This window comes from Plecotus auritus (genome assembly GCF_963455305.1).
Source record: "Plecotus auritus genome assembly, chromosome: 10".
Classification (NCBI taxonomy): Eukaryota; Metazoa; Chordata; class Mammalia; order Chiroptera; family Vespertilionidae; genus Plecotus; species Plecotus auritus.
In genome coordinates, this window is record NC_137785.1 from 47,354,986 (window position 1) to 47,382,780 (window position 27,795).

General features: G+C 52.8%; 1 protein-coding gene across 1 annotated transcript in view; it reads left to right on the top strand.

Moving 5' to 3' along the window:
- SMPD3 (sphingomyelin phosphodiesterase 3) overlaps nt 1-27,795 on the top strand; it is a 79,895-nt gene that overhangs the window by 43,194 nt on the left and 8,906 nt on the right. Inside the window, exons 2-3 of the mRNA XM_080645663.1 lie at nt 8,684-8,753; nt 23,586-25,122. Of these exons, the coding sequence (XP_080501789.1) occupies nt 23,797-25,122 (1,326 nt within the window). The 5' untranslated portion in view covers nt 8,684-8,753; nt 23,586-23,796. The remainder of the gene's footprint in view (nt 1-8,683; nt 8,754-23,585; nt 25,123-27,795) is intronic.

A 27,795-nucleotide genomic window follows, 5' to 3' on the forward strand; every position in this document is an offset into this window, starting at 1 on the left:
TCGTTCAAGAAGAATGGGGGCCACCACCCGGCCCCCACATTGCAGTCAGCTGGCTCTGGGGGAGCCTGGACCTGGAGGATCCTTCTATGTCAGAGTCCCCAAGATGGGATGGTTGACACTTAGCTCCTCTGGACCCCATGGAACTAGAAGGGATCCCCTCCAGTCCCATTCCCCTCCCTCCCAGGTAGCAATGGTGTTGGGTGGGGCGGACACGAGGGACTAACATTCACAAATGAAGCAAGGAGGTGACCGGATGTGCCATGGGGCAGTGGTCCCTCCTGCCTCATCTCGCACCTCCACCCTGAACCCAGAGTAGGAGCCCTGGTGGTAGCAGAGGCCGGCAGGGCCTCAGCCTGCAGCCTAGCCAGGCCTGACTCTGAATCCTGAAGTGACCCAGAGGGACAGTTTATTCCTTCGGTGTTTGAATGACAGTCCGAGAGCTGCGAGGCACGGGGAGGGGCTCTGCGGGCCTGAGGAGCCCGCAGGATCAGAGCCAACAACTACAGGCTTAGTGTTTAAAAACGTTTGAGTCAACAGAGGGACTGTTTATCAATATTTAAAAACAGAAATGTAATTAGAGGTTGGCGAACCCCCAGAGCTCCTGGCCACGATGTCAAAGGCTTCCTTGACCTGGAGCCGGGAACAGCATGCACAGCGACCGCAGACACGGGCTGCCACGGTGTGCTCGGCCGCAAACCCCCAGACAGGCGCCCACCAAGGCTCCTAACGGATTCTGTGGCTAATGGAATGCCATTTCACATGTGTGCGCATTTTTTCATCCCTGGTGGTTTTTCTTTCTAAACTTGGTAATATGGGCATTCTATTTTAAGAACACTAATTACTGCCCAACGTTAATGTAACTAACGCGAACAAAAAGCCCAACTTTGAACTGAGGAAAGGAAACACAAGTAATTTATGGGGTAATTTTGTGCTCACGTCCCTCAAGATTGCCTGAGAACATGTGTCTTATGCATTTATTTCTGGTCAGGAGACGTGAATAGGCAGCTTTTTGGTGGGTTCTGGAGAACGAGGCTCTGGCTGGCCACATCTGCCTCAGAGACGCCGGCGCAGGCCACCTCGGGCCATCTCAGGCCAGGTTCCCTCCTCGGGCCTCAAAGAGGTAGTGTGAGGAAGATAAAAATAGAGTGAGGGACTCAGCAACAGCTTTGACACATGGTTTTCTCATTCCTGGGACTGCCACATACAGCCCTCCTTTCCCAGCTATTCTAAGTGAAAAAGAAATAAAGATGGAGAACGAAATTAAAAACAGTGCTATAATTTAGCCACCTTTTCTGCATCTTCTACCTTCTCCCAAGGGCTCCTTTTGGCTCCTCTTTCCACACCAAGCCACATATGGGATGACCCCAAGGTTCTACCCATGACCCCTTTTTCCTCTGCCTGCCCTCCTTGAGAATGGGCGTCTACAGCTGTCACTTTATCACGGGTTCGTGTGGTCACAGCCCTGCACGCTGCAGGTACCTGCTCGCCTCTTGGACGGCACCCTCCCCCCAGGGGGCTCTAGGCTGCTGGTACAAAGCCCAGTGGGTGTGCGATTGAGGGGAGGGGTGAGAGCTGTAGAACTGAGCCTTAGAGGATGGGTGCCAAGTGGACCGACCGGCAAGGGTGTTCCAGAGTCAGGGGACAGCATGTGCAAAGGCATGGAGGCGTGAAAGAGCATGGCATGTTCCAGGAAAGTGAGCGCTACAGGTTGGGGCTGTCAGAATGAATGAGTAGGAGGAAGGGAAAGGCAGAATTGAGGCTGAGGAGGGCAGGGCCCCATCTCCAAGGGCCCCAAGGCCAGATAGGTGGGAAGATTTGTTCTGTGCTCGAAGGGAGGTCTGGAGGTGCTGGACCAGGGCAGAATGAACTCAGAGCTGCTCGTGTGGGAATCACTGGTGGCTGCAACCGTGCAGGAAGAGATAGGCCAGGGAAGAGGGGAGCAGGGATTAGAAATGGACCGCGGAGCTGCGAGGATTGGCCTTCACCTTGGATAAGACAGGGTGAGGGTGAGGGAGTGGCCAAAGACAGAGCAGGGAGGGCAGGCTGGTCAGCTGGGCCCAGGGAACCAGCTCCACCCCCCACCTCCCCGCTGCCATTTTCGGGCTCTCTTTCTTCTTTCTGTAACTGCCAACAATGTGACACCAAATACTTTTTAATTGCTTAATGTAGTTCCTTGTTTTTAACCTATAAAGAATGAGTAAATGGAATGGTTTCTATTTCCTCGTCAAGCAGAGAAACAAAGTTACCTATAGTCTCTCATGTATATGAATGTCTAGATGTTTTTTCTTGATGAATTAAAAAAAAAAAAAAAGACAATTCAGACTCCAGGGTGATGTTTGGTGACGTCCCTTCGTTGCCCAACTGGCCCTCAGTGTCCTCCCTGCCCCTGAGAGAGCCTGGGGCTGGTGGGCGGTGGGGTGGGGGGCGGGGGAAGAGACCCTGACAGGACTCTACCTGTGGGATCTGCGGATTTTCCTCACAGCCAGAGGGCATGTTCTTAAACCCTGGGATGATGACATTTTGATAAAGTTTTAAAAAACGATTTTACTTTGCAAGACAAACAGCTAATAAAATAGGTTCTTTTTTGGTAACCACCCATACGGCAATCAATCTGTCACTCGGAAGATTGTTTCCTGAGAGGTGTGAAATGAGGCCACTCTGGAGTTGGGTGGGAACAGAGAGCCCCCGGGAAGCCTTCCTTTCACCCAGATTACACTCGCCACCGAAAAACAGGGAACCTGAGTCGGAGCCCAGGAAAGACCTGGCTAATCAGTTGTTCAATCAATACCAACTTTTTGAAGACAAGCAGGAGGCAACTGTTCTACTGCTTGCATGCCACCGGCCCACATCTACCACCACATTGTTTCTTTTCAGTTGCCTCTGTTAATTTTCAATCCCATCCCAATTCGGATTGGGGGGGGGGAGTGTTTCCCACACAGGAGGCTTGCAGAGCGTGGGGGGAGGGTGCGAGCTCTACTGTGCTGTAGCCATTCAAGTAATAACTTAGAACAAAGGGTTAAGCTGAAACTGATTTGGCTCAGTGGATAGAGTGTCAGCCTGCGGACTGAAGGGTCCTAGGTTCGATTCCGGTCAAGGGCATGTACCTTGGTTGCGGGCACAACCCCAGTAGGAGGTGTGCAGGAGGCCGCTGATTCATCGATGTTTCTAACTCTCTATCCCTCTCCCTTCCTCTCTGTAAAAAATCAACAAAATATATTTAAAACAAAAACAAAAAAAACAAAGGGTCATTTCGACACCACCAACAAAGGTCAAAAGGACAAGCCTGGGTCATAAGACACCACCTGAGGCCACATCAGAATAAAGAGACCTTCCTTCCCCTCTCCCTTCACCCACTCTCTTGAGGTTTGCTTGGCTGCGTCCTGTTTTCTTGCCGTTATTTTCCCTTAGTCCTCATTTTCTCACTGCTTTATATATAAAAAAAAAAATAGAAGTCCCATTATGTTGTACATAGAACACAATTTCAGTCATCTTCAATTTTTTTTTTGAAAAAGATGGACTAGATCTTAGTTACTCAAAACCTCCCTCAAAGCAGCTCTAACTGAAGAATTCTGTTGCGTTAAACTTAGAAGGGAAGCAGGCTGCTGCAAGTACTGAACAGCAGTGTCTGCACACAGTAGGACCTCCATAGATGTCTATTGTTTTTAATGATGGAATCTGAAAAGCCTTAGGAACAAATAAGATGAACTGGGAGATAACTACTTTGAAATAAATAAATAATCTAACAGGAACATATCAGAACACTGGTAAAACTATAAAAGAATTTTAAAACGTCTGGAAGTAGTAGTTGGCATAACTAAAACAACAGAACAAAGAAATCCGTGATGTTGAGGATAAAATACAACATCAAACCAGAAATGTAGACAAAGAAAACAGAGGTTCAAATAACTGATTTGGAAATGGGAAATGGTATCACAGCCCTAAAATGGGAGAGAGAAATAAATGGGATGAGGCATATGATGAGGGAAACATCAGGAAAGAAATAATACAAGAAAAGTTTTCAGAGATGAAAAAATAGCTCATCCTAGAACTAAACACATGGTACCTTTCAAGTTTAACTCTAAGGGAAAGTAAGCATTTGCAAAATTTTTGAATGGTAAATTATCTGGCAAGCTGAAGTAAAGGGAGATTTGTTACTTTGTTTTTTTTTTGTTAATCCTCACCCACCCGAGGATATTTTTTCCATTGATTTTTAAAGAGAGTGGAAGAAAGGGGGAGAGACAGAGAGAGAGAGAAACATCGATGTGAGAGAGACACATCGATTGATTGCTGGGGATTGAGCCTGTAACTGAGGTACTTACCCTTGACCAGAAGTGAACCCGTGACCCTTAGTCCACGGGCTGATGCTCTAAGCAACCAGCTAGGGCATTATTTTTAAATTGGATAAAATGACAAGAGAATTGGCATCATAATAGTGAAGACAAGATGAACCTCAGGAAAAAATGTGCAATTCTAACCACATATCAGTTATGCTCCTAAACAAGACTCGCTCTGAACAAGTAGAAGAAAACTAAGTCATTTAAAAATTGGGGCGAATTTGTGCAGTTATACTTTTTAAAAACAAAGGAGAATGTCTGACTTTTTATAAAAATGTAAAAGACAAAAGCTGCAATAACATGACACTGGAATTAGAATGAGCCCATTGAAAAAGAAAGAATAATACGTGATTTGAAATGTAATCACTCCTAAGACTTCACCTACACTCTAATAATCCCCAAATCCTGATCCAGCCCAGATCTCCTCTGAGTTCTAGGCCTGAATATCCCATGGTCACATGGTCACATCTTATGCAAATATCCCTCAACACCTGCCTTCCCTCACCTCACCCCTGGTGAGTGAGCAACTTCAGTGCCCATACAGTTGCCTGAGCCGGAGACCTCTAAATTCATTCCGGTCCTTTCCATGCTCCTCAAGCCACCTCTTGATCTCATCCATCTGCATTAGTCTGCTAGAGCTTCCATAAAAAGACCCACAGGCTGGGTGGCTTAAACAACAGGAATTTACTTTCTTACAGTTCTGGAGGCTAGAAGTTGAAGATCAAGCTTCTGACCAATTTGGTTTCTGGTGAGATCTTTCTGGCTTGCAGTCTTCACATGACCTTTCCTCCGTGAGTGTGTGAGGAGGTGGGAGCTCTCTGGTGATGGATTTCAGAAAGGGAGAGGGAGAGAGAGAAACATCAATGATGAGAGAGAATCATTGATTGGCTGCCTCCTGCACACCCCCTACTAGGGATCGAGCCCGCAACCTGGGCATGTGCCCTTGCCGGATTCAAACCTGGGACCATTCAGTCTGAAGGCCGACACTCTGTCCACTGAGCAAAACCAGCGAGGGCTCTCTGATGTCTTTCTTATAAGGATACTAATCCTATCAGATCACAGCTCCTCCCTTATGACCTCATTTAACCTTAATTTCTTCTTTAGAGGCCCCATCTCCAAATACAGCCACATTGGGGGTTGGGGCTTCAACATATGAATGGAGTGGGGGGGGGGGAGTGCTGGTGGTAGAACTCCTCTCACCAGCCAAACCTAGCAGTTACTCTGGGGTATTTCTTCACCCCACCTAAGGTCATAACCAAATGCACACATCCATCTGAGCATCCCTGTCCATGCTTCATCTCTTACCTTGGTTTTGGAGGTCAAGGGGCAACTCCTTCAACGGAGTTCAGTCAAGCCTTTCCCCAATGCCAGCAGCTGCTCCACACCCTCACCTCAAGGGACTTCTGCCACCCCAACCTAGTCTCAGATCCACATGAAGTCTGACCCTGACATCAGCTCTGGGGTCTGTGTGGCTGCAAGTGTTACCAAACCTCTCTGGGCTTGAACTTTGCTGAAAGCAGCTGGCCCAGCACCACCATGTGGATAAATCATCCTCGGAGGTGCCAGCCCCTTGCAAACATTATTTCCAGACCCATAAAGTCTGTGTTATTATCCTTATTTCAAGAAACTAAGGCTTGGAGAAAGGCCTGGCCTGAGGCCACGACTTACTGGCTAAGGGAGCACACCGGTCCAGCTCACGGCTGTTTCTGCTGCCCAGGCGGTGTCTCAGGAGAGGTAGAGGCGTCCAGGAACACGGACCCGCTCTTTGTGTCTGGGGACATGGACTCACTCGGAGCTGCACGTCCATCAGGGGTCAGCCCAGGTGCTGGTCTGTGGTCTAGGGGCCTGTGGGCTGGAGGCCCCTGGTGGACAAGCAGGCAGGCGCATGTGTAGGCCGTGGCTGGCTCTGTGGACACTGCCTTGCTGTGCTGGGTACACGGCCCACTTTCCGTGCCCGCCCCCTCAGGCCTCCCAGCCCCTCTCCCACTGCCTACTTAAGCAAGAGGCCCCGACTCCACTGGGCTCAGGCACCGCCAGCTTCCAGAGTAGGAGAGCAGCACTGCAGGCCTCGCGCGCCGGGATGAAAGGTCCTTCTGTTTCACCAGTTCCTGCCGGTGCGTTTTGAATGATGCTGCTGAGCTGGGTGGTAGCGGGAGCTGATTCTGCTCACCTGGGAGTGGACCGAGACGTGTACCTGGCAGAGGGAGGCTCTGGTGGGATTTTTCCCATTTCTAATCCCTGGCTTGATGTGATCTTCTTATTTTCAAAGAGGGGGAAAGGCTGTAGTTTGTGAAAGGACAGAGGAGAGCACATCTCAAAACAAGGTCTGGCTCAGAATATCAACAATCTGACATGTTTTTCTTTTCTTTTGAAAAAAAAAAAGAGGTCCTGTAATTTTAAGGTTGTGGAGATTCCATTTCCCCTCAGGAAACCCTCCCTAAATAGTTAGTTCCTGTCATTTAAATCTAATTTTAAAAAACACACAGGGGATTTTTTCCAGAAGAGTTTGGTAAGGGAGAGAGGCTGTACAGCTGGTGGGGCAGGTTTGGGGGACAGTTGAGGGAATGTCCCTGACACACTCCCACTGAGAGATGAGGAGCGAGTAGAGGGCAGTGGAGCTGAGTCGCCCAGGCTGGATGGCTCAGGAGAGGCCTGCCTCTTCCCAGGGCCCTGCCAGCCTGTGGTCTGCGGTCAGGTGAGCCCAGCAAGAGGGTGAAGGACAGAGGTTCATGCAGGTTGTAACCCTGGCAGATGTCCCAGGGACAGGGACAGGGACAGGACCTCCCCGGAGGCCAGGACAGCAGCTACCCTCTGACCTCTCAGGAGGCTGGGCTCCCCAGGCTATGGGTGGGAGAGACACCTACCAGATGCTTAACTCAGAGGAAATAAGCCAAGGCGCCCCCATTGAAGCAAGGGCCCGTAGGCGGGGGGGGGGGGGGGGGGGCGGAGGGGGAAACACAGGTCACCTCAGGTAGAGCTAGGACCTAGGAGCTCCGACTTCCTTCTTCCCACCCTCATCGGGCAGCACCAAGTACCCATGCTCATTTGGTCCTGGCCGTGGCCATTCAAGACTTTGTAGTGACCCCCAATATCATAGTGGAGGGGGCATCTGAGACTCACGGGTTAAGTAACTTGCCCAACACCATTCATGATGGGAACCCACGTGTCCCTGGAGCTTTTCTATGTGGATTCCTAATCAGGAGGGCACCAACTGTTTGCCAAGTGAGGAGTCACTCCTTCCAGTCATTCTGCAAACAGCTCTGGCTTGGGGGCAGAGGGCCTGGGACTCCGGTTTCAGATTCTTCTGAAACACTTAGTTTGGGTGACTTTACATAAAGAACAGGGAATGGTCCAGTGGGGAGTTGGGGTGGGGGAGGGAACCGTCTCCCTACCTGGGATGTGGGATGGTTAGAGGGCTGTGGGCAGGCAGCAGAACTGGCTGGAGAAGGGGGAGAGCCAAGGAGTGCAGCCCGGGAGCCCTCGCCCGATGGGGGCTCAACTTCCAGGGCCTGAATCCAGGGATCAGACCAGGAGCTAAGATCGGCTGGAAAGTTGGGGTCTGGACTTAGGACTGGACTAAAGAGCCTGGACTGTTTATCTGAAGCCAAAGGGTGAGCTCAGAGGGTTGCCTGGGGCCAGGAATCAGGGGGTGGGACCAGAAATCAGGGCAAGGCCAACACCTGAAGTCAAGGACCCAGCTAGAAGGGTGGGGCGGGCCAGACAACAACACCTGCCTAAGAGCCCCCAGTGGGGCACCAGTGACTTGGGCAGCAGATCTCAGACTGAGTTTGTGAGTGATGCAGGAAGCTGATAGCAGCCTGCCCTGCCACGCCGCCTGCGCTGAGCCTATCGTCCTGTGTACTTCCCCTCCCTTATCTGCTGCCAAATCCCCCTAGTTCTTCCTCCCCACAGGCTTCCTCCCCCATCCCACCCTGTCCAGTCCTGGTAACCACTGTTCCTCCTCTGGGCCGGGGCTCAGTTTTCCCCACCCCAGGTATCCCCTGGGGAGAGCTCTGGTTGTTCTGGCTTCACCTATCAGATCAAACCCAGGTCCCAGGGCTGGAGCTCTGAATTTGCATCTCCCCTCCCCCACCCCGCACACTTCCACCCGCTGCCCGACCTGTCCAAGTCTGTCACACAAACCTCCATTCCCACCCTCTCTGGCTGCACTAAGTCCACGGGGACAGCGGGGCCCACACCCTCTCCCCAGCGACATGGAGGGTGCGGCAGTGCCTCCTGTGGCCCGGGTGGGGCCCCTGGGCCATTGTACCTGGCTCTCCTGTGCTGGGCTGTTCTGCTGCGGGTTGAGTTCCAGCCGCCTCTATAAACCGCTCATCATCTCCTTTCAGGTCCTTGACCCCATAGTGACGTCCACTCTTCAGACAGAAGGAAAAGAAGGTTCCATCGGCCCAGCCTCGGGTAAGACAGGGGCTCCTGGAAAAGGGTGGCCCTCCAGGCCTCCCTTATAGGCTACTTGTTAATGTTTTATTTAAGCAGTGCTGTGTGAGATTGCTTCAGAAAAGGTTCTGCTGCTTAGTTAGAAAGTCTGAAAACACAGCTCTGGGCTAAGCAATCGGGCAGGCAGTTTGGTCCTGTTCCGAAGCAGGCCTCCTGTGGAATACAATGCCCACAGAGAGGGTATGTCTGATACACCCAAGATGAAGGAAATACAAACTCCTACAATATGTAAAAAAAGTACTGAGGCAGCATTTCACAAAAATGAAGGAATACAATTTAAGTATCCAGTAAAATGGAACCAGATATCGTTACCCAATAAACATATAAATTTTATTTTAATGCAAAAAGCCAGAGCTGGTAAGGATGCTATGAAACAGACACTCTCATACGAGTTGGGTGGAAAGCAGTTTGGCAATATGTATCAGAGGCTTTGAAGTTTACCTGGTAATTCTATTCTTGAATCCATCAATAATTCAAACTTCTGGGCCACTCTCAGGAATAAAAGCAGAAACTAGCAACACAGTGACCCCCACAATGAGGAACCTCAGTCCAAGAACCAGGACAGCAAGACCATTATAAGAACCCTCCCCCTCCCAAATGTTGGCAAATTAAATGTTTTGGGGGGTTGCCAGGCTGGGGGTAGAGAGTTTTGCAGGCCCAACGTGATGATGACTGGAAGGAAGAACAAAAGAGGAGGTGGATGAGGCTGGCAGTCCACAGGGAGGGGGGAAGATGATTGGGGTCTTCACTAAGGCCTCAGTGAGAGTGGGTGACAAATGTAACCTTCAGGGGACTGGGGAAAAGTGGTGAGGATCTTGTTTTGTGGAACTTGAGGGGGAAGAACAAGCAGAACAAGGGAGATAGCGCGGGGACTTTTGTACTGTTCCCTGGAACTTTCCTGGGTTGGGACCTTGGTTCTGGGCAGCGCTCATTTATATATTTTGAATATGTTTGCATATCATTTGTCTTCAGCCTTGCTGAGAAAGGTAGAGAGGAAAAGGAAACTCGAGTCAGGTGACCTGTTGTTTACTTCTCTGAGTCCGTTTTCTCATCTGTAAATGGGGCCAACAGGACCCACGTGGTTGTCCAGTGTAGATGCACCCTCAGTGCAAAGAGCGCGTTCTGGGAGGTGTGTGCTGTGTGACATCTGCTCAGATGTCCCCAAGAAATGGATGTTAGTTCCGCTTGTCTGATGCTCATTTCCAGTCTCCCTCATGTCGTTGCCATGGACTGCCTCATTGTTGTGCCCCGCCTCACGGGGACGGAGAAAGGAAAGGAGGGAGGGAATGAGTCTGAGGTCTTGAGCAGGCCGCTGGTGCCCAGAAAGCTGGGTTGCTAAAGCCACCCTGGCTGGACTCTAGGTTTGTGGGGGCAGGGCTGACACTTGACAGTTAGTCATCCGGGTTCCTATTATCCGCCCACTATGTGCACAACACACAGCTAGGATCAGGTGATGGGATGGAACACTTGAGTGCCTGCAAGGGGACACAGAATTAGAACTCAGATCTTGACTTTCCCAGGACTGGAGGTTGAAGTGATTGGGTGAGCACCTCACCCCCTACTCCCCGAGCTCCAAGGCTGCTGGTGTTAGCCATGTGGGCAGCCCCTGATTCTGCAGAGACACCCCATAGGGCCACACATAAAGCTGTCCCTCCTTGAGTGTTGAGGGAAGAAATAGACCAACACTGCTGGAGCCTTCTTTCCCACAGTCCTGTTTCTAGCTGGGTAGATCTGAAGGTATGAGGGGCTGGTCACCTTTCTGGTGTGCAGACTGCAAACATAATAATGCATGAAAACTGCCATCTGTCCTGAGAGAAATAGCCTGCTTAAGCCAAGGCCCTTAGTCATCCCTGGGGCCATAGAGTAGGGGACTGGTAGGGTCTGGCGAAGAGGCCATCACTGTAACTTCCAGACCTTAAGCCCCTCTGCTGAGGCCTTATCCCTTCACACAGATGCGGATTGTGAGGGAACAGCCCCAGCAAAGGCATGGAAGACTAGAAGGGCATGGTGGGAACTGTGCAGGTCAGGGCCCTGGGACTCTAGAAGCAGGAGAGGAGCAGAGCCATCAGGCTGCTGGGCCTAGCCTGCCCTTTCCTACCCTTTCTTCTCTGCCACATGCATCTTCCTGGGGGCAGCTGGGGCCACTGAAGAGTTTAACAGGGGAGCAACGTGGTCCGACGTGGAGCATAGAAAGATCCTAGCAGCTTCCAGGTGGGCCACGGGAGGGGAGGCCAGCTCAGACAGACCAGATGGTGGCTGCTGCAGTATCTAGGTGGGAGGGTGAGGCTGGGCGTGGGCATGGCAGGCCCTGGGAATGGAAACAAGGGGTTAGGGAGGCAGAACAGTGGGCTGGTGAGAGGAGGCAGGGAATGGAGGACTGCTCAGGAGACAGAGCAGGTGTTGGAGAAGTGGAAGAAGAAGAATGAACTTGTAGGGGGAGATGAAGAGCTGTCCATCAAACTCATGAGGTCAGAGATTAGGAGAGACACCTGGGCTGGCTGTCATCTGGAAACAGGTGACTCAAAGGGGGTCAATAGAGAGAAGAGAAGAAACAAGGGAAGGTCCAGCTCCTAAGGGATGTGCAGGGGAGGAGGGGAGGAGGGGCTCTGAGAAGCAGCAGTCTCAAGTGCAAGAAGGGAACAAGAAGGAGGAGAGACAGATGAGAATCAAGCAGCTTAAGCTTCCTGTTGGGCCTATTTCTTAAAGCAAATCTGGTTGAAACTGTACAGACTGGTTTCTCTTTGATGCTGACCTCTGTTCTGTTAATTTTCTTTCCAACACTTTACCAGACACCCTGTCCACCTTCTGTCTAGCAGTGGGGGTGATGCAGGTAGCCTCAAGTTGGGTGGCTGCCGAGACCCCCAGCCAGCCAGAGGGTCACTCGGCCCTCCCAGAACATAAGACACAGGCCCAGCCGGCATGCTAGGCTCTGAGCTATAGCTCGCTGTGGCTCTGAGCCCATGGCCTGCTTGAAGCTAGCTGGGTCAGTATGGTGCAGGTGGGATGCTAAGAAGACTTTTATTTTTTTTTTGCTAAGCAGACATTTTAAGCATTTAAGTTAAACGAACCCAACCAGGGATAAACTATGTCAGTGTGTCAGATCCTCCTCTCAGGCCTATTTTCCACAGCTACTCCTCGCCCCCCTCCCCAATCCCTCCCGCAGTCTCTTCCTGGCCTGCAGTCTGGGATCTAGCGGTCAGGACTCCCTGAGTGATTCCACCTCCCTAGTGCCCTTTCTCAGCTCTCTGAGACCTCCTTCCCTTGCTCACTACTGGCTTCACCCACCACTACCACTTCCCTGTCTCCATACCCTAGAACAGGGGTGGGGAACATCCATATAAGACCCACAAAATCATTTGGTCTGGCCCTGCCAAGACATTAGGGGTCAGTTAATTAAATGTTTGACCAAATATAGCAGGCTAATTTTTTTTAATTTAATAAATCTTTATTGTTCAGATTATTACAATTGTTCCTCTTTTTTTCCCCCATAGCTCCCCTCCACCCAGTTCCCACCCCTCCCTCTGCCCTTACCTCCCCACCACTGTCCTCATCCATAGGTGTACGCTTTTTGTCCAGTCTCTTTCCGCACCTCCCACACCCCTTTCCCCCCGAGAATTGTCCACTCCCTTTCTATGCCCCTGATTCTATTATATTCACCAGTTTATTCTGTTCATCAGATTTTTTATTCACTTGATTTTTAGATTCACTTGTTGATAGACATGTATTCGTTGTTCATAATTTTTATCTTTACCTTTTTCTTCTTCTTCCTCTTCTTAAAGAATACCCTTCAGCATTTCATATAATACTGGTTTGGTGGTGATGAACTCCTTTAGCTTTTTCTTATCTGTGAAGCTCTTTTATCTGACCTTCAATTCTGAATAATAGCTTTGCTGGGTAGAGTAATCTTGGTTGTAGGATCTTGCTATTCATCACTTTGAATATTTCTTGCCACTCCCATCTGGCCTGCATAGTTTCTGTTGAGAAATCAGCTGACAATCGTATGGGTGCTCCCTTGCAGGTAACTAACTGTTTTTCGCTTGCTGCTTTTAATATTCTCTCCTTGTCTTTTGCTCTTGGCATTTTAATTATGATGTGTCTTGGTGTGGTCCTCTTTGGATTCCTTTTGTTTGGGGTTCTGTGCGCTTCCTGGACTTGGAAGTCTATTTCTTTCACCAGGTGGGGGAAGTTTTTGGTCATTATTTCTTCAAATATGTTTTCAGTATCTTGCTCTCTCTCTTCTTCTGGCACCCCCATAATTTGGATGTTGGTACGCTTGAGGATGTCCCAGAGGCTCCTTACACTATCTTCAAATTTTTGGATTCTTTTTTCTTTTTGCTTTTCCGGCTGAGTGTTTTTTGCTTCTTTGTATTTCAAATCTTTGACTTGATTCTTGCGGTCCTCTAATCTGCTGTTAGGTCTCTGTATAATATTTTTTATTTCAGTCAGTGTATGTTTAATTTCTAGTTGGTCCTTTTTCATATCCTTGAGGGTCTTGCTAAATTTATCGGCCTTTTCTAGGAAATTCTTGAAAAACCTTATAACTGTGGTTTTGAACTCTATATCCAGTCATTTGCTTTCCTCCATTTCTTTCATTTGTGATCTGTTTCTTTGTCTCCACATTTTCACTGCTTCCCTGAGTTGGTAGAGTAGCTTTGTGTGGTAGGTGTCCTCTAGGGCACAGTAGCTCAGCCTCCCCAGTTACCTGAGGTGGACACTCTTGGTGCACCCTTTTGTGGACTGTGTGCTCAGCCTTGTTGTAGTTAAGTCTTGATTGTTGTTGGTATCACTGGGAGGAATTGACCTCCAGGCCAATTGGCTGTGAGGATCAGCTGTGTCTATGCTGGGAGAACTTCTGTGCTGGAGACACTCTTATGAGACAAGACTTGCAAAATTGCAAAAGCCTCTGTGCTCAGCTTGGATGGAGCGGAGTTTTAGGGCGGAGCAGACAGCCTTGGCTTTCCGTCAGCCCTGCCCTATGAGGCTCCTGGGTCTCAGTGTCCCTCAGTAATCGCTGCAAGCACCTCTGAGAGAAAGCCACCCTCGAGTTTTGCCCGCTGCCAGACAGTCCAGTTTCTCCCCGAATGAGTCGGGGTTCCCAGAAACTTGCCCGGAACTGGAGTTCAGCACAATCGGGAGCTTCTGTCTCCCTCCCACTTTAGAAAGCCAGCCGCGCACTTAGCCTCCCGTGCATTCAGCAGTCAGTCCTATCTGTGCGCGCCTCCAGACCTCTGCCTTCCGCAGCTCCCGAGTCTCAGTGTGCTTTCTCTTTTCCTGACAGTCCAGTTTCCCCCGAATGAGTATGGTTTCCCAGCGTCTTGCCCGGGACTGGAGTTCAGCGCAGTCGGGAGCTTCCTTCTCCCTCCCGCTTTAGAAAGCCATCCGCGCACTCAGCCGCCCGTGCACACAGCCGCCTGTCCTCTCCACGTGCGAGTCTCCGTACCTCAGCCTTTTGCAGCTCCTCTGAGCCTCAATGTGCTTTCCTCTTTTCTTCTAGTTGTAGCATTTCCACTCAGCCAGCTTTCCTGCGGTTCTGGATGGTGTGTGTTTTGTCGTTTAGTCGTAGTTTTGATATTGTTGTGCGAGGCAGCAGTTTAGGTGTTTACCTATGCAGCCATATTGGTTTCTCCCTAGCAGGCTAATTTTTAAGTTAATAATTTTGTTTGGCCTGCGAATGATGTTATAAATACCCAACTGGCCCTTGGCAGAAAAAAGGTTCCCGACCCTTGCTCTAAGAGGACACCCCCACACTCAAATATGCACGCCTAGAAAGCAAAGGCCCCACCCCCAGAGATTCTTGGCCCTCGTTGTGAAATATCCCTTGCAATCTCAGTGTTGCATCTGACTCATGAGAGATGTACCCTGAGCATCCCCTGCCTACCAGCCTACCAGCTGCTGCCCAGCCCTTCCCCTCGCCAGCCCTGGCATGCACCTGCCAGCCAGCATGATGCGGCTGTGTCTGACCACACCCCGCCTCCCAGGGCTGACCCCGGAGTATCAGGCATGGGCTGTTGGCTCCATCTCAAGCTACAGTCCATCTCAGTCCAGCTTTGACACTCGCTCCTGCGCGTCCCCTGCAGGCCCTGCTTGGCCCCTGTGGCCAACCCCAGATCTCTGGCAGAAGTTTCTAATGGGTTTACTTCCCCATGTTTATAGGTTTACTTTGCTACCTCTATCATCAGCCACAGCAGAAAGTTTCCACTAAAAATTAAAAGATTAAGGCTCAGTTCTCTTGATGCCTCATGGTCCCAAGGACCATGGGCACAAAGCAGCAGCTGACTTCTCAGTCCACACATTGAGGGGTTGGAAGAAGTGGGTCTCCCACCTGGTCTGGATTCAAGGCAGAGGAACTTCATTATTACCATTTAAAAATGAAGCTCTTTCTCAAAGAGGGTCGGATCTGAAGGGTAGTTCTGTTTATATTCCTGGGAAACTGAGAGCTATCCATTAGAAAGGCTTATTTTTGGTAAATGGGCTGATTAAATGCCAAATCGGAAGCCTTCCTCTATTGGTCAGGATAGGACAGGTTCTGCTTTGGCTTATCATCACAGGTTTTCTTCTCTCTAACTGCACGGGGCTTAGCTGGGGTCCTGCTCTGTACCTCCTCAACCTGGGACTCAGGCTGACAGAGCAGCCACCACCTCAAACACTGCGGATGCATGTGGCAGAGGGGAACTCTGGAAGGTCTCACACCTGCTGTTCAGTATGCAGGCCCAGAAGTGACCTGTACCACTTTTACTCACAGCTCACTGGTCAGAGCTAGTCACATGATCTACCCAACCACAAGGGGACCAGGAAGTGCAATCCTGCCTCCTGCCTGAAAGCAGACTTCAGCAGCTTAGGGGCCAGGGGAAGTGAGAAAAGCGTCCTGTCCATGGCTTGGAGGCAGATGTGAACAAGAAAGGACAAGGCTACCCAGAACTTCACAAAGGCAAAGTGTGCTATCCTTTAAAAGTAGTCACTCCAGAATGAAGATGTGTCACTGTCTTCATTAGCATGTCTATACCGCCATAACTAGAGCCAAGAGATCGTGTCACCCTTTTCAGAGTAGGATTCAACAGCCAAGAGCAGGTATAGACAGTCCTACCACTACCAGAGGGGCAGGGCTGAGTTGGAACCCAGAGCCCCAGAAGGCCCTTGGAAGCAGGTTTGGTGGCAGAAATTAGATGGAACTTGGGGTACTCTAGACCCATGATCTCTTCCCCACTGACGGACACATGACTAATTCACAGTCTTATGCAGATGAGGCTCTAAGTCTCACCCCTGTAGGCAGCAGACTCCATCAGCCTCCAATCCTTTCCAGTTATACATTCTGGAGCAGGCTCTGGTCCAAAGGCAGGTTGGAGGCCTCCTCAAGCAAGCAGGTTTGGCCTGAGCTGGGGCATCCTTTCTTAAGGGGAGGTGGTCTTCTGGCTGGTTCAGAGCCAAGGGCTCCTGTGGTACCGTGTGCAGAGGGAGGACCTCAGTATAGCATTGGCCCAGAGTCCAAGATCTCTAAAAGGTCCAAGGACAAGGGCCTCAGCTCTCAGTGGTGAGTGAGATCCATTCTTGGCCCAGAAATCTGGCCCTCAGCCCAGCCACCCAGGGTTGCAGCAAGGGTTGGTGAGATGCCATCGCCTGATTTTATTTACTCACTGGAGGCCCAGTGCACGAATTCGTGCATGGGTGGGGTCTGGCTGGTGTGCCCTGATTGGGGTGGGAGAGGCCAATTGGGAGTGGGGCCAGCCGGAAGGAGGGGCCGCAGGCGGCTGGCCCTGCCCCCTGGCCAAACTCCCGGTCGAACTCCCAGTCAAGGGGACAATTTGCATATTGGCCTTTTATTATATAGGATTTGCACAGATTTGCTTTTTAATCTCTGCATAAATCCTCCTGGAGGACTCAGTTTGTTAAAATGTTCTTTGCAGAGAAAATGTAAGGCTGACTGTGAAATGATTCCCTTCAGAAGAATGTAGCAAGTCTGTTCTGTTTTAGGAAGGTTTCTTGTCTTCATCTGTGTTCTCTGGTGCCTTGAAATGCCTACACACCGCTCAGCCGGCCAATCCATTCTGGGAGGAAACACTGAGCTTGAAATGAAGCTGAACACCAGGTCTGCATCAGTCATACCATTTGTGTGGACTTGTATTTAAAGTTCTACTCCCACAGAAAGTATGTTGTCATTTCTTCTTAGGCAAAGTACGTTCCAAGCCTTGTTTGGCTCATGAACCATTAACATCAGCCCTCATGTCAGGAAGCGGGGACGGGGCTGGAACAGAGGCCTCACCCCAAGGAGCAAGATTCCTCCTGGTCTCCATTCCTGAGGGGTCTCCCTGAGGGAGGAGGTGGCACTGGCTGGCTGGGACACACTGGGGGCTGGCACTCAGTCAACCATGCAGCATATACCACAGAGCTCACCTGAGGAGGGGACGTGACCTGTGGGGGGAGTTCCAGGATCCCCTGCTTAGGGCTCTTGGAGAGGCTCAGTTCAGGCACAGACCCCAGCACTTGGGGGTCTCAGAGCACCTGAGGCAAGAGGCCATGCCCATCTAGATGCCCAGCTGTTGGCATGTGGCCTCCTGATTTGAGCCTCACTTAGGGAAGTTGAAGCCTTCTCTCCGGTAGTCACACTGCCAGCCCCAGTCCTGCCCTGGAGCTGCCTTGTCAGTGCTCATATGGAGAAGACCCTGGGAACAGTGATCTCAGACCTGATTTTCACCATGGAGGAGGCCCCACCCCATTTCCCCACCCAGGGCTCAGCCTCCCTGAGAGCACAGGGCTGGTGGGAGCCCTGTGGGCTTCAGCTTCCGGCAGGTCTGGCTGCAGACAGGCTCTTGAGTATAGTACAAGGGTCCGTGGAAGGAGAGCTGCTGCTCCAAACGGCTCAGGTGCAGACTCAGGTGCCAGCCACCATCCAGCCTGTCCCTAAGGGCCCCCTTTTCAGTCACCAATAGGTGATTCCGGAATGGCAAGCAGTAGAGGGTAGGGTGGTCAGATCTTCAAGCTCAGCCCCCTGCTGTGATGGAGCCCATACTCTGAGGCAGCCGCCATGTCACTGCAGCACAAGGTCCTAAACCCAGGAGTGCTGCTATTTTCAACATTAGGTTGGTTCGGGCATCCCTAGCACATATGCCTCCAACCTGACTTCAGATTTGCTTTCCAGTCACGCAAGAATCAGTTTAATCTGCTTTCTGAGTTCTGACATGGAAACGCCGAGGCTGGCTGACTGAAGGAGTGCACGGAGCTGCGCGCAGCCTGTTCCTATTCTCAGAAACCACATGATGCATTAATAGCTCCCATGGAAAGTTTCTCTGAAAATTTTATAGCCCCTTTGCCTACACCTGGCTTCTGCGGAGGCCTGGGACTTGGGCTTGCACAAGCAGCCCACGACAGACAGTTCTACCAAAGATGGAGGCCTCAACATGCCCTGCACTACCCTTGCCCCTCAACTGGGATAGCAGGGTGCCCTCTTTGTCAAGCAAATGACCATATAAGGAGGAAACCTGAAGGCTCCAGCTGTATCTTGGGGGCCTTTGCAGCAAGACTAGTAATAAAAATATTACTAGAGATGTGGTAGGCACTGTGCTAAGCGCAGCACATGCATCGTCTCTAACTGCCTTGAGACAATGTCCTTACGCATGCTTATGAGATGAGGCCACCATGGCTCAGAAGGTTAGTTAAGCAGTGTGTCCAATATTCAAGGACCTGACCCATCACATCTGACATCTGAGTTAGTGTTTAGTATGGCTGCACGGAGCGATGCTCACTGAGCACACACCAGGGCACCAGGTGTTGAAGGGCCTTCCAGGACTCAGGAGGGGGCCCCTCTTTGTCCTGTGGGCAGGCCAGGCTGTGCCACAGGAGGTTTTCTCAGGAGTAGAACTGATAAGAATTGAGTTTTAGACATGAGTTTGTAGACAGGATCCCTTTGGTGGCAATGACAGAAAAGCAACTCAAAGTGACTAGAGCAAATAAAAGGGTAATTTGTTGACTTGTTAACCTGAAAATCTAGGAGTTATGTTGGCTTCAGGCACAGGGAAATTGGAGTTCAAAGATGTCACCATGACTTGGCTTCTCTCCTTCCAGCCCTAATGCTTTTCCCTCTCAAGGAAGGCTCCAGAAGCTTCAGGTTCTTAGTGCTTGCATCTCAGAGAAAATGCTGAGGGGTCCAATAAGAGTTCCATGGAGAGCTTGGGTCATGTGACTATTCAGCTTGAGGTTAGGGGGCTGTGGTGCTGATTGGCCTGGTGTAGCTCACTGCCCTCCCCTTGGATTGGAGTGGGGCTGACCAAAGTGGGCCTGCCACAACCAGAGAGGTGGAGCAGGCTAGGACTAGGGCCTGTGTTAGTGCCTGAGACTCCACTGGAAGCTCCCAGGCTGGGGGGTGGGGTGGGGGGAGGGGGGAATGTCCTGATGTGCAAACAGACACATGCCTGATTAGAGGGACAGTGGGACTGTGCATAGGAGGGTAGGTAGGCGAGGGAGGGCTTCAAGGAAGGGGAGGCAGGTGCTTTGGCTCTAGATGAGTGATAGGCACTTACAGGCACAGCTGTGTCGGTGGGAATCCCACTATGGCACACATGCCATGCCAGACCCCGGACCCAGTTCTGCTTCTGGGATGTGGCTTTCAGGGACTAAACTGGATTTGTCTGATGCCCATCACTCAGAAAGGTTCCTCTCAGTCGTTCTTTCTGTCCTCCCAGCTACGAGTTGACTTCAAGTTTCAGCAGCTCAGAGCTCACGTTGCCATGCCAACCCCTCCCCTGCAGGCATCCAGGCAGAAATGGGCCGGCCCCATCTTGGGGCTGCCAGCCAATGTGAGCACATTCTAGTAATTGGATTGGAGCGATCCTCTCGGCCTTTCCTGCGGAAACCTCGGGCTTGGCCCAGCTCCTGCTAGACCTGAGCCTGTGGATACAAGGAGGACGAGAGGAGGTCTCTCTGCTCCAGGACTCCCAGCCCTGATGCTCCATGGAAGGCTCCATGAGGACCAGATGGAAGGGCCATGAAGGAGGGACAGGCCCCATCCTAGCCTCACATGAGGAAGCCCCTGACCCTCATCAACTTCCCAGAAGTTCCCCAAGGCTCAGAGATCCCAAAAAGATGACGCAGGCTTCATCAGAGGGGCTGGGGCTTGCCTCCACCAGCAGAGCTGAGCGTTTGCTCACTTTCCACTGCAAAAGACATTCAAATTCAAGTCAGCACCCACCCAGGACCCTCTAGCCTCTGCAGCAGGTCTATGCACCAGCATGCATGCCAGGCCCATCTCCCAGGGAGATGGGAAAAGGAATGCTGTCTTGGTGCAGTGATACTTGGCATATAGGAGTAGAGGTCTTGTCCACTGCAGCTTGCCCACAAAGGCTGTTGGGGACCTACCTTCCCCTCCATCAACACCCAAACAGGCCCCTTTCCTGAGGATGCCCTCCCCAAGGGATGCTAGAGCAGCTTCTTTGCCATTGCTACTGGCTGCTGGGCCCTGGAGCCCTCTGAACAGTCCACAAACCTCCTTCCCACGCTGTGGTGGCTGTAGGCCACAGGTTAGCAACAAGGTGTCTCAGTGCTGACAGGTCACTGTCGGTCAGTAGCCCCATAGGAGCAACTGCGGTGTGGAATTGCTTGCTGTCAATGCCTCAGGCCTGCCCCAGAGTGGCTGGGCCTGTGACCTCCCGGGCCCTGCCCATGTCCTAAACCAAGCACTTTTCCTCTCCCTTCCAGATTTAGGATCATCTGGGCTCCCAAACCTCCCTCAGCCAGTTCCCCTTCCACCTGGTCAACCTGCAAACTATGGTGTTCTCCACTCCCGCTGTCCGTCCTGGCTCCACGGCCCAGTCAGCTCTTGCTGCAGGGAGTGGAACAGGTTAGCGAAGGTCAGGGGCTCCAACCTAACCAGGTGGACAGAATCTCTGAGGACCTGAAGGCCCTTCGGGTCAGTCAGGGGCCTGGGAGTTCAGCAGGTGGGCTCAGGCTGCCCCCAGACCAGTGCACAGACCAGCTGGTACCGCCTTCAAACGAGTGAATCCACAGGCTGGAGAGCAAAGAGGGCACACGAGCCAACCTCAGGGGAGGAGAGGCCAAGGAGGTGCAACAAGGGCTGGGGAGTGGGGAAGGAAACAGGCCAGCCATCTTAGTGGCCTGTCCAGCTTTCATCCTCACGATCACTTGATAGCCCTGGGAGTCAGGGATCGCCACCCTCGTGTTATAGACGACGAGACAAGGGCTCAGCAAGCCTGACTCCCGTGCCAGGATTTCCTTCAGGTCAGCCTGAACCTGGAGCCCAAGCTGAGCGTGCAGCAATGTGGCACAGATGAGGGGTAAAGGGTGAGTCTGGGGTCTCCAGTTATAGAGAGGTTGCCCTCTGTTGAGCACTGTATAGCCCCCCACACTGGGACCCCAGCCCAGTACTGGAGACTGTAGTGTTGGGCTGAGGGCATCCCGAGCAACCCTGGAAGCCACACTCCAGGATCCACAAGGGATAAACCTAGGGGTCATTGTCGGCTTTAAAACAGGAATCTGAAAGAACCCAGCCTGTGGGGTCGGGCTGTGACAGCTCAGCACACACGGCCTTCGAGGGATCTGTCAGCCCCATCAGATACCCACGGTGGACTTCACTCAGCAAAGGTGCAGCCCAGAACAGGCACGCAGAGAACCAAAGCACGGAGGAGAGGAAGGTGTTTTCCCGGAGACGGAGCCTGGGCTGGGCCACCCACAATGTCCCACCAGGCCAAGAGCACAGGCAAGAGAAAGGGCCCAGACAGGGGTGCAGGCTGGGTGCCTGTGTGCCCGGATCCTGCCCTGCCACCCCTGCGAGGACTCCGGGGTTCACGGAGAGGTTGCCAGCCTCCAGTATTTAACTCTCACTCCTCTTTCATGGGGAAAGTATAGATCAGACTAATTAATGTGCTGTTGTTTGTTTGCCCTCCTTTCATTTCACTGAGACAAAATAACCACAGAGCTTTAGAAAGCAGCTCCATTGGTGGCAAGCCCTTTTGTGTCAACTGCGCCAGCAGCTCCTGGGGTACATGCAGGGGCTGCCGGTGGGAGAAGGGCAGGTGGGCAGCACCTGGAGGCTCCTTCTGGCCAGGGCACTGCTGAAGGGCGGCAGAGGAGGGGCTCTGGGCAGGGGACCCAGGGCAGCCGCGAAGGGTTAGGATGGAGGCGGGAAAGGCTGGGATGCTCAGATCTGCCACATCTTAGAGGGCTGCCATGGTGGCCAGCATACCTGTTGGCTCCCTGGGCCACCTAACCCAATGATACCTGAGTGGGGACCACAAACATTCCGATGACCAACCCAGGGGAGGCAGGAAGATCAGGCCTGGCCACTCACTGTCACTACAGGCAAGGCTGGGGAGGAACTTGCCCAGAGCGGGGTTTCTAGGGCCAGAGCAGGTGAGGACATAGGACAGCTGAATAGGGAGACACACCTTATTCCCCCCCACTCCCCCGGCCCCAGTCCTGTCCCAGCTAAAACCAAACATCAACCCTGATTAGCCAGTGTTGGGGACGAGCCACGCAGAGAACAGAGGGACTTTCCCTCAGGAAGCCTTTACAAGCAAGGCCACATTCACCTCTAACCTGAGGACCACGGGCCAGTTTGCTTACAGGGCGATGTGGACAGACAGAACAGACCCTCTCCTCCTCCCAGAGCCTTCCTCCAGAACTGTCCTCACAGCCAGGGCTCAGCCAAGCGCGAGTCCTCACACAATGTGACAGTGCCCCTCGGGGCAGACAAGCCCGCCTGGGAAAGCCAGGATGGATGACAATATGGATAGACCCCACCTCCCAATGGAGCTAGGGCAGAAGTTGGGCCGGGTTGGTGAGACAGGACACGACCCCCAGCTGATCTGGTGATGAAAACTCTGGGTTATGCTGCTATAAGCTTCACCACAGCCTGATCACTGTGGGTCCCCAGAGGCTGGGTAAACACCCAAAATTCTTGTCTGTATAGATTTCACATTCAGCACAATAAATGGCACCTGGCAGCCTCGCCCAGGCAGAGCCCTGGAGTCTGCTCTGGGACAGGGACCAGGGTAGACTCATTCCAGCAGCTTTGGGCCTCTGCTGGGCCCAGGAGCTGTATCTTGAGAGGTTAAAGGAGAAGCTTGGGCCAGACCCTCAAGGCCTCAGGGAGCTTCTCCAAAGTTGCAGGGACCATTAGGGTCCCTGGTAACCTGGTAACTCTGATCATTCTGGATGTTAGTAAAGTCCAGGCTGTGCCTGGACCCCGTCAGGTGGGGATTTTTGCTGGGGGTCAGTGGGAGTGAAATGCAGAAGTGGTCTGATGCTGTAGGCTGAGTACAGTGAGAGCCTGGTTGTGGGGGAGTCTTCTCTCAGGGGTCCTGCCAGCCACACAGCCCTCCACCCCAGGACTCTAGCCACATTTCTCTGTGGTTTGTTCCCTCTTCATTCTGACCTGATAGCCACTCGGTGAGGCTCCTCTCAGGCTCACCCCAGCTGCTCTGGGCCAGTGTCAGGTCCAGGTACCCTCCAGGATCCCCACCGTGCCTACTCAGCACCCACAAAGCTGTGCTCCTCTGAAATCCTGGGCCAGATTTCAAGCAATTAGGTTACAAAATCGAGATAGTCAGCCAGAGACAGTCATGTCACCAAGCTGTTTACTCCAAGAAAACCTAACACACATAGGCCAAAGAAGTGTGCCGGGACAGCTCCCAGCCCCAGACACCCCGTGTGAGCAGCTAGCTCCTGTCTGGGAACAGTCCTTCTCATGCTAGAGGAAGCAGGAATGGGGTAAACAGGGACAACAGCCCCAGCACCCAGTCTGCTCCCCTAAAAACTAATAAAAGCCCTCTTCTCTCTGTGTTGCAGGCTCTTCAGCAGGCCTTGGTGGCCTAGCATGGCCCACTGAGGTGAACCATGACTGGCTGGCCAACCTTGCCACCAACCATCCCAAGTCACATCTCACCAGGACGTGACCCCTCCTCCTGCTGTTCCCCACTCACCCACCCCACCCAGGAACGTGCCTGCGTTGCCACGGACACCATGTAGTAGGGCCGGCCGCGGCACCCAGTGAGCTGCGATGGTTTTGTACACGACCCCCTTTTCCAATAGCTGTCTGTCTGCCCTGCACGCTGTGTCCTGGTATCTCATCTTCCCATGCTACTGGCTGCTGGACCAGCTTCTGGCCTTGTTCACACCTGCGCCCTGTCAGAAGAACCAGCTGCTCTGCATCGTGCTCTTCATGCCCATCTACCTGGGCTTCCTGGTCACCTCGCTGCCCTTCGCGTTTCTTGGGTTCCTCTTCTGGTGCCCCCTACAGTGTGCCCGCAGGCCCTACGTCTACTCCCGGCTGGAGGACAAGGGCCCAGCTGGTGGGGCGGCCCTACTCCGTGAATGGAAGGGTACGGGTCCTGGCAAAAGCTTCTGCTTTGCCACTGCCAACGTCTGCCTCCTCCCCGAGTCGCTGGCCAGGCACAACAACGTTTATAAAACCCAAGTACGGGCCAAAGAGATCGGGCACAGAATCCGCAATGGGGCCAGTCGGCCCCAGATAAAAATCTACATCGATTCGCCCACCAATACCTCTATCAGCGCGGCCAGCTTCAGCAGCCTGGTGTCACCACAGGGCGATGGCATGGCCCGGGCTGTCCCTGGGAGCATTAAGAGGACGGCCTCTGTGGACTACAAGGGCAACAGTGGGCGTCACCCCAGTGACGAGGCTGCCAATGGCCCGGCTTCCGGGGACCCAGTCGACTGCAGTAGCCTTGAGAATGCCTGCATTGTGCGCATCAGTGGCGATGAGGGAGGCCGGCACCCTGAAGCTGACGACCCTGTCACTGGGGGCCAGGCCAGGAATGGGGCTGGCGGGGGCCCACGGGGCCAGACGCCTAACCACAGTCGGCCGGATGGGGACTCAGGGAGCCTGGGCAGCCGCTCTGCTTCCAAGGAGTCCCTGGTGAAGGCGCGCACTGGGCTGGACAGCGGTGGCAGTGGGGAGCCCGGTGCCACCTACAGCAAGGCCCCGCACAAGGCCTCGGTAGTGAAGAAGGTAGCCGCGCGCAAGAGGCGGCACCCGGATGAGGCCTTTGACCATGAGATTTCGGCCTTCTTCCCCGCCAACCTGGACTTCCTATGTCTGCAAGAGGTGTTTGACAAGCGGGCGGCCACCAAGTTGAAAAACCAGCTGCATGGCTACTTTGAGTACATCCTGTATGATGTCGGGGTCTATGGCTGCCAAGGCTGCTGCTGCTGCCGCCGCTGCTGCGAAGCCCACTGTTGCTTCAAGTGTTTCAACAGCGGCCTCTTCTTTGCCAGCCGTTACCCCATCATGGATGCAGCCTATCACTGTTACACCAATGGGAAGGGCGTCGACAGCCTGGCCTCGAAGGGAGCGCTGTTTCTCAAGGTAGGAGGCCTGGGCACACGCCAGCTGGTCCCAGAGCCATGTGGGAGGTGGGCTGCAGCCCAGGGGTCCTCACCTTGTGGGAGGTCTGTGGGCAGACGAGTCCTTTCATGGAGCTGAAACAGAGGGCCCCCAACTCAGGGACAAGGGAAGAATGTGGGGACAACAGCCAAGGCTCTGGTATGACAGACCTGGCTGGGTGATCTTGGGCAAGTTCCTCTGATCACTAAGCCACCATTTCCCCATCTGTAAAGTGGGGGCAACGTGGAGCCCACTCACAGGGTGGGGAGTGAGTGGTGAGGCCTGAGGGGTTCTCTTGGTGCTGGAGGTGAACGTGGCCCGGCAATGACGGGATGGGAGTGGTGAGGGGAGGAGGAGGCTACTGTCTGTAACCAAGCAGACATTCACAAGATGGGAGACCAGCAAAAACCAATGGTTGCAGGTCCTGGGTCCATTACCACACCAGCCTCACTGGCTGGGATACCCTCTCCCTCCTGGCTGTCACACCAGGCTCTGCCCACCAGCCCAAGGCTTCGCTTCCATAGTCACTAATTAAAGTGAATCATAATTATTTCTGCTAATTTGGATGCAGTTGGTGGAGATTTTAGACCATGGTAATTTGGTCATTATGCATTATCTTCTCCTGAGCCTGACGCACTCAGAGTGTCTACTTCTTGTTCTCTATCCAAAAGCCGCGCTTGGTGCTTCCCGAGTTTTCTGAAGCGTTGCTTGGCCAGCAGATACGAAACAGGGCTTTCTGCCCCAGAGGCAGCAGCTGCTGTGGGTCTGGGTTCTGTCCATATTTCCCTCAAGACTTCTCAGTTCCCCCTCGAAGGGGGTCCACGAGGGAGGCAGGGGGACCTAGTGTGGCTAATGTGGAAGCGCAGGTAGGAGGCTGTCATCCCCAGGCCTCAGCTCTGACTGTGCTCTGCCTGTCCAGGAAAGTGCTGTGTGTCAGCCAAGCACCTGTCGGGAGAGAGGCCCAGGCTGACTGTCTGCATGGAGACAGCTGGAGCCAGGGCCAGCACCAGGGCCCAGGCACCCCTCCACGTGTTCTGTGGCTCTCGTGTGGCTCAGCAGGCCCCGAGTTGGAGTCCTCAGCTCTCCATTCACAGCCTGAGATGCTGAAATTGAATGCACTCCTCTTCCCATTGTGGCATATGGTTCATCAATGTTTGGTTCCATGGATGTATTTTCATCTCAGTGGCTTTCTGGGGAAGGAGAGGACATGCTGTCAGGCTCAGGGAAAGGGCGGAGCACACTCTTTCCCTCCCACCACCCTACCACAGGTGGCTCAGAGGCCAGGGAACCCCTCAATCCTGTCCCCAGCCCACACATCCCCTCCTCATCTCCCTCCTTGGTCTGGCACCTCAACCACGATGACCACCAGGGCCACCGGTCCTGGAGACAGCCCCTCCACTGCGGGCTTTCCTTCTAGGCTCCTGTCGCCTGCCCATCGTTAAATGCCAATGCTCCCTCTCCCTCCTGGGTCAAAAACTGGTCTGTAGACATGTTTAATTTGGCTCACACCAAATTTGGCTCACACCAAAATATTTCTTGTCTTGGCCAACATTTAAAAATTAAGACATTTCACATAAACCAGGCCTGCTGATTCTTCCCAGCTCTCAGCTAAAGCAGCCCCCACCACAGGGTGACCCCACTTGACCAGGGCTCTTCATTCCCAAGTGGTCACCACGGCCAGCCCACGCACCTGCCTCAGGAAAGTGACTCCACAGACTCAATTTCCACACTTGCTGAGGGATCTCAGGTTTGTCCAAGCCCAGATCTCTCCCCTAATCCCCCAGCTCTGTGTCTGGCTGCCCCTGGACACAGTCCCATTTACTCCTGAAGAGAATTCATCATCTGCCCTGGTCCCACCCTCTCCCAGGTTCCACCATCCTTCAGCCAAAAGATCCTCTCCGTTCCACCATCCTTCAGCCAAAAGGTCCTCTCTGTGCCCGGGGCCCATCCAATCCATGCAAACAACTAATTTCACTTTCCAGGTACCTTTGGACTGCCCCTGCCCATGTCTCCAGCTGCCCTATCGTGGCCACCATTCCTTTGTATCACTTAATTGTGTTGTGGACTGTCCTCCCGCTTCCAACCCATCCCCCTCCTGTCCCAGTCTGATTCCTGGTACCCCTCTCCACCTGCCTTGGGGAGAAGCTCAGCCTTCACTGGGCCCTCTGCCCTCACCTGGCTCTGCTCCAGCCCGGCTCTCCTTGTCATGGTCCTGCCCAGTTTGGCCTCACCATCTCTTTGGAACTTTCCCAACTGGCATCCACACAAGCCATCTTCCCATCATGGGTTCCTCAGCATTTATCCCCAGCAGTCTTGTTGCCTGTCCCTCCCTTTAAACAGACCCCTTCAGAGGGGGAGGGAGCCGGTTGTACCCAGCACACAGCTGACCCAGCTCATCTCTGTTGCCAAGAGTGAGCCTGTTTTTTCTGTGTAGAGAAATGAAATAAATGGGGTTTCAGAAGATAGGCCGGGCCAGGAAGGGGTCCGGGGCTGGGAAAATGCTGCCCTGGCTGTGCGTGGAGCCAGTGCTCCCTTCGTTGGCGGGGCTCCCCTGTCCACCCCGCTCCTCCCATGGACCCTGTGGCACTGCTGATCCTTGAGGGAAATGCTTTCCTGCTGCTGCGAGGGCCTGAGAAGGAAGGAATTGGACTCACT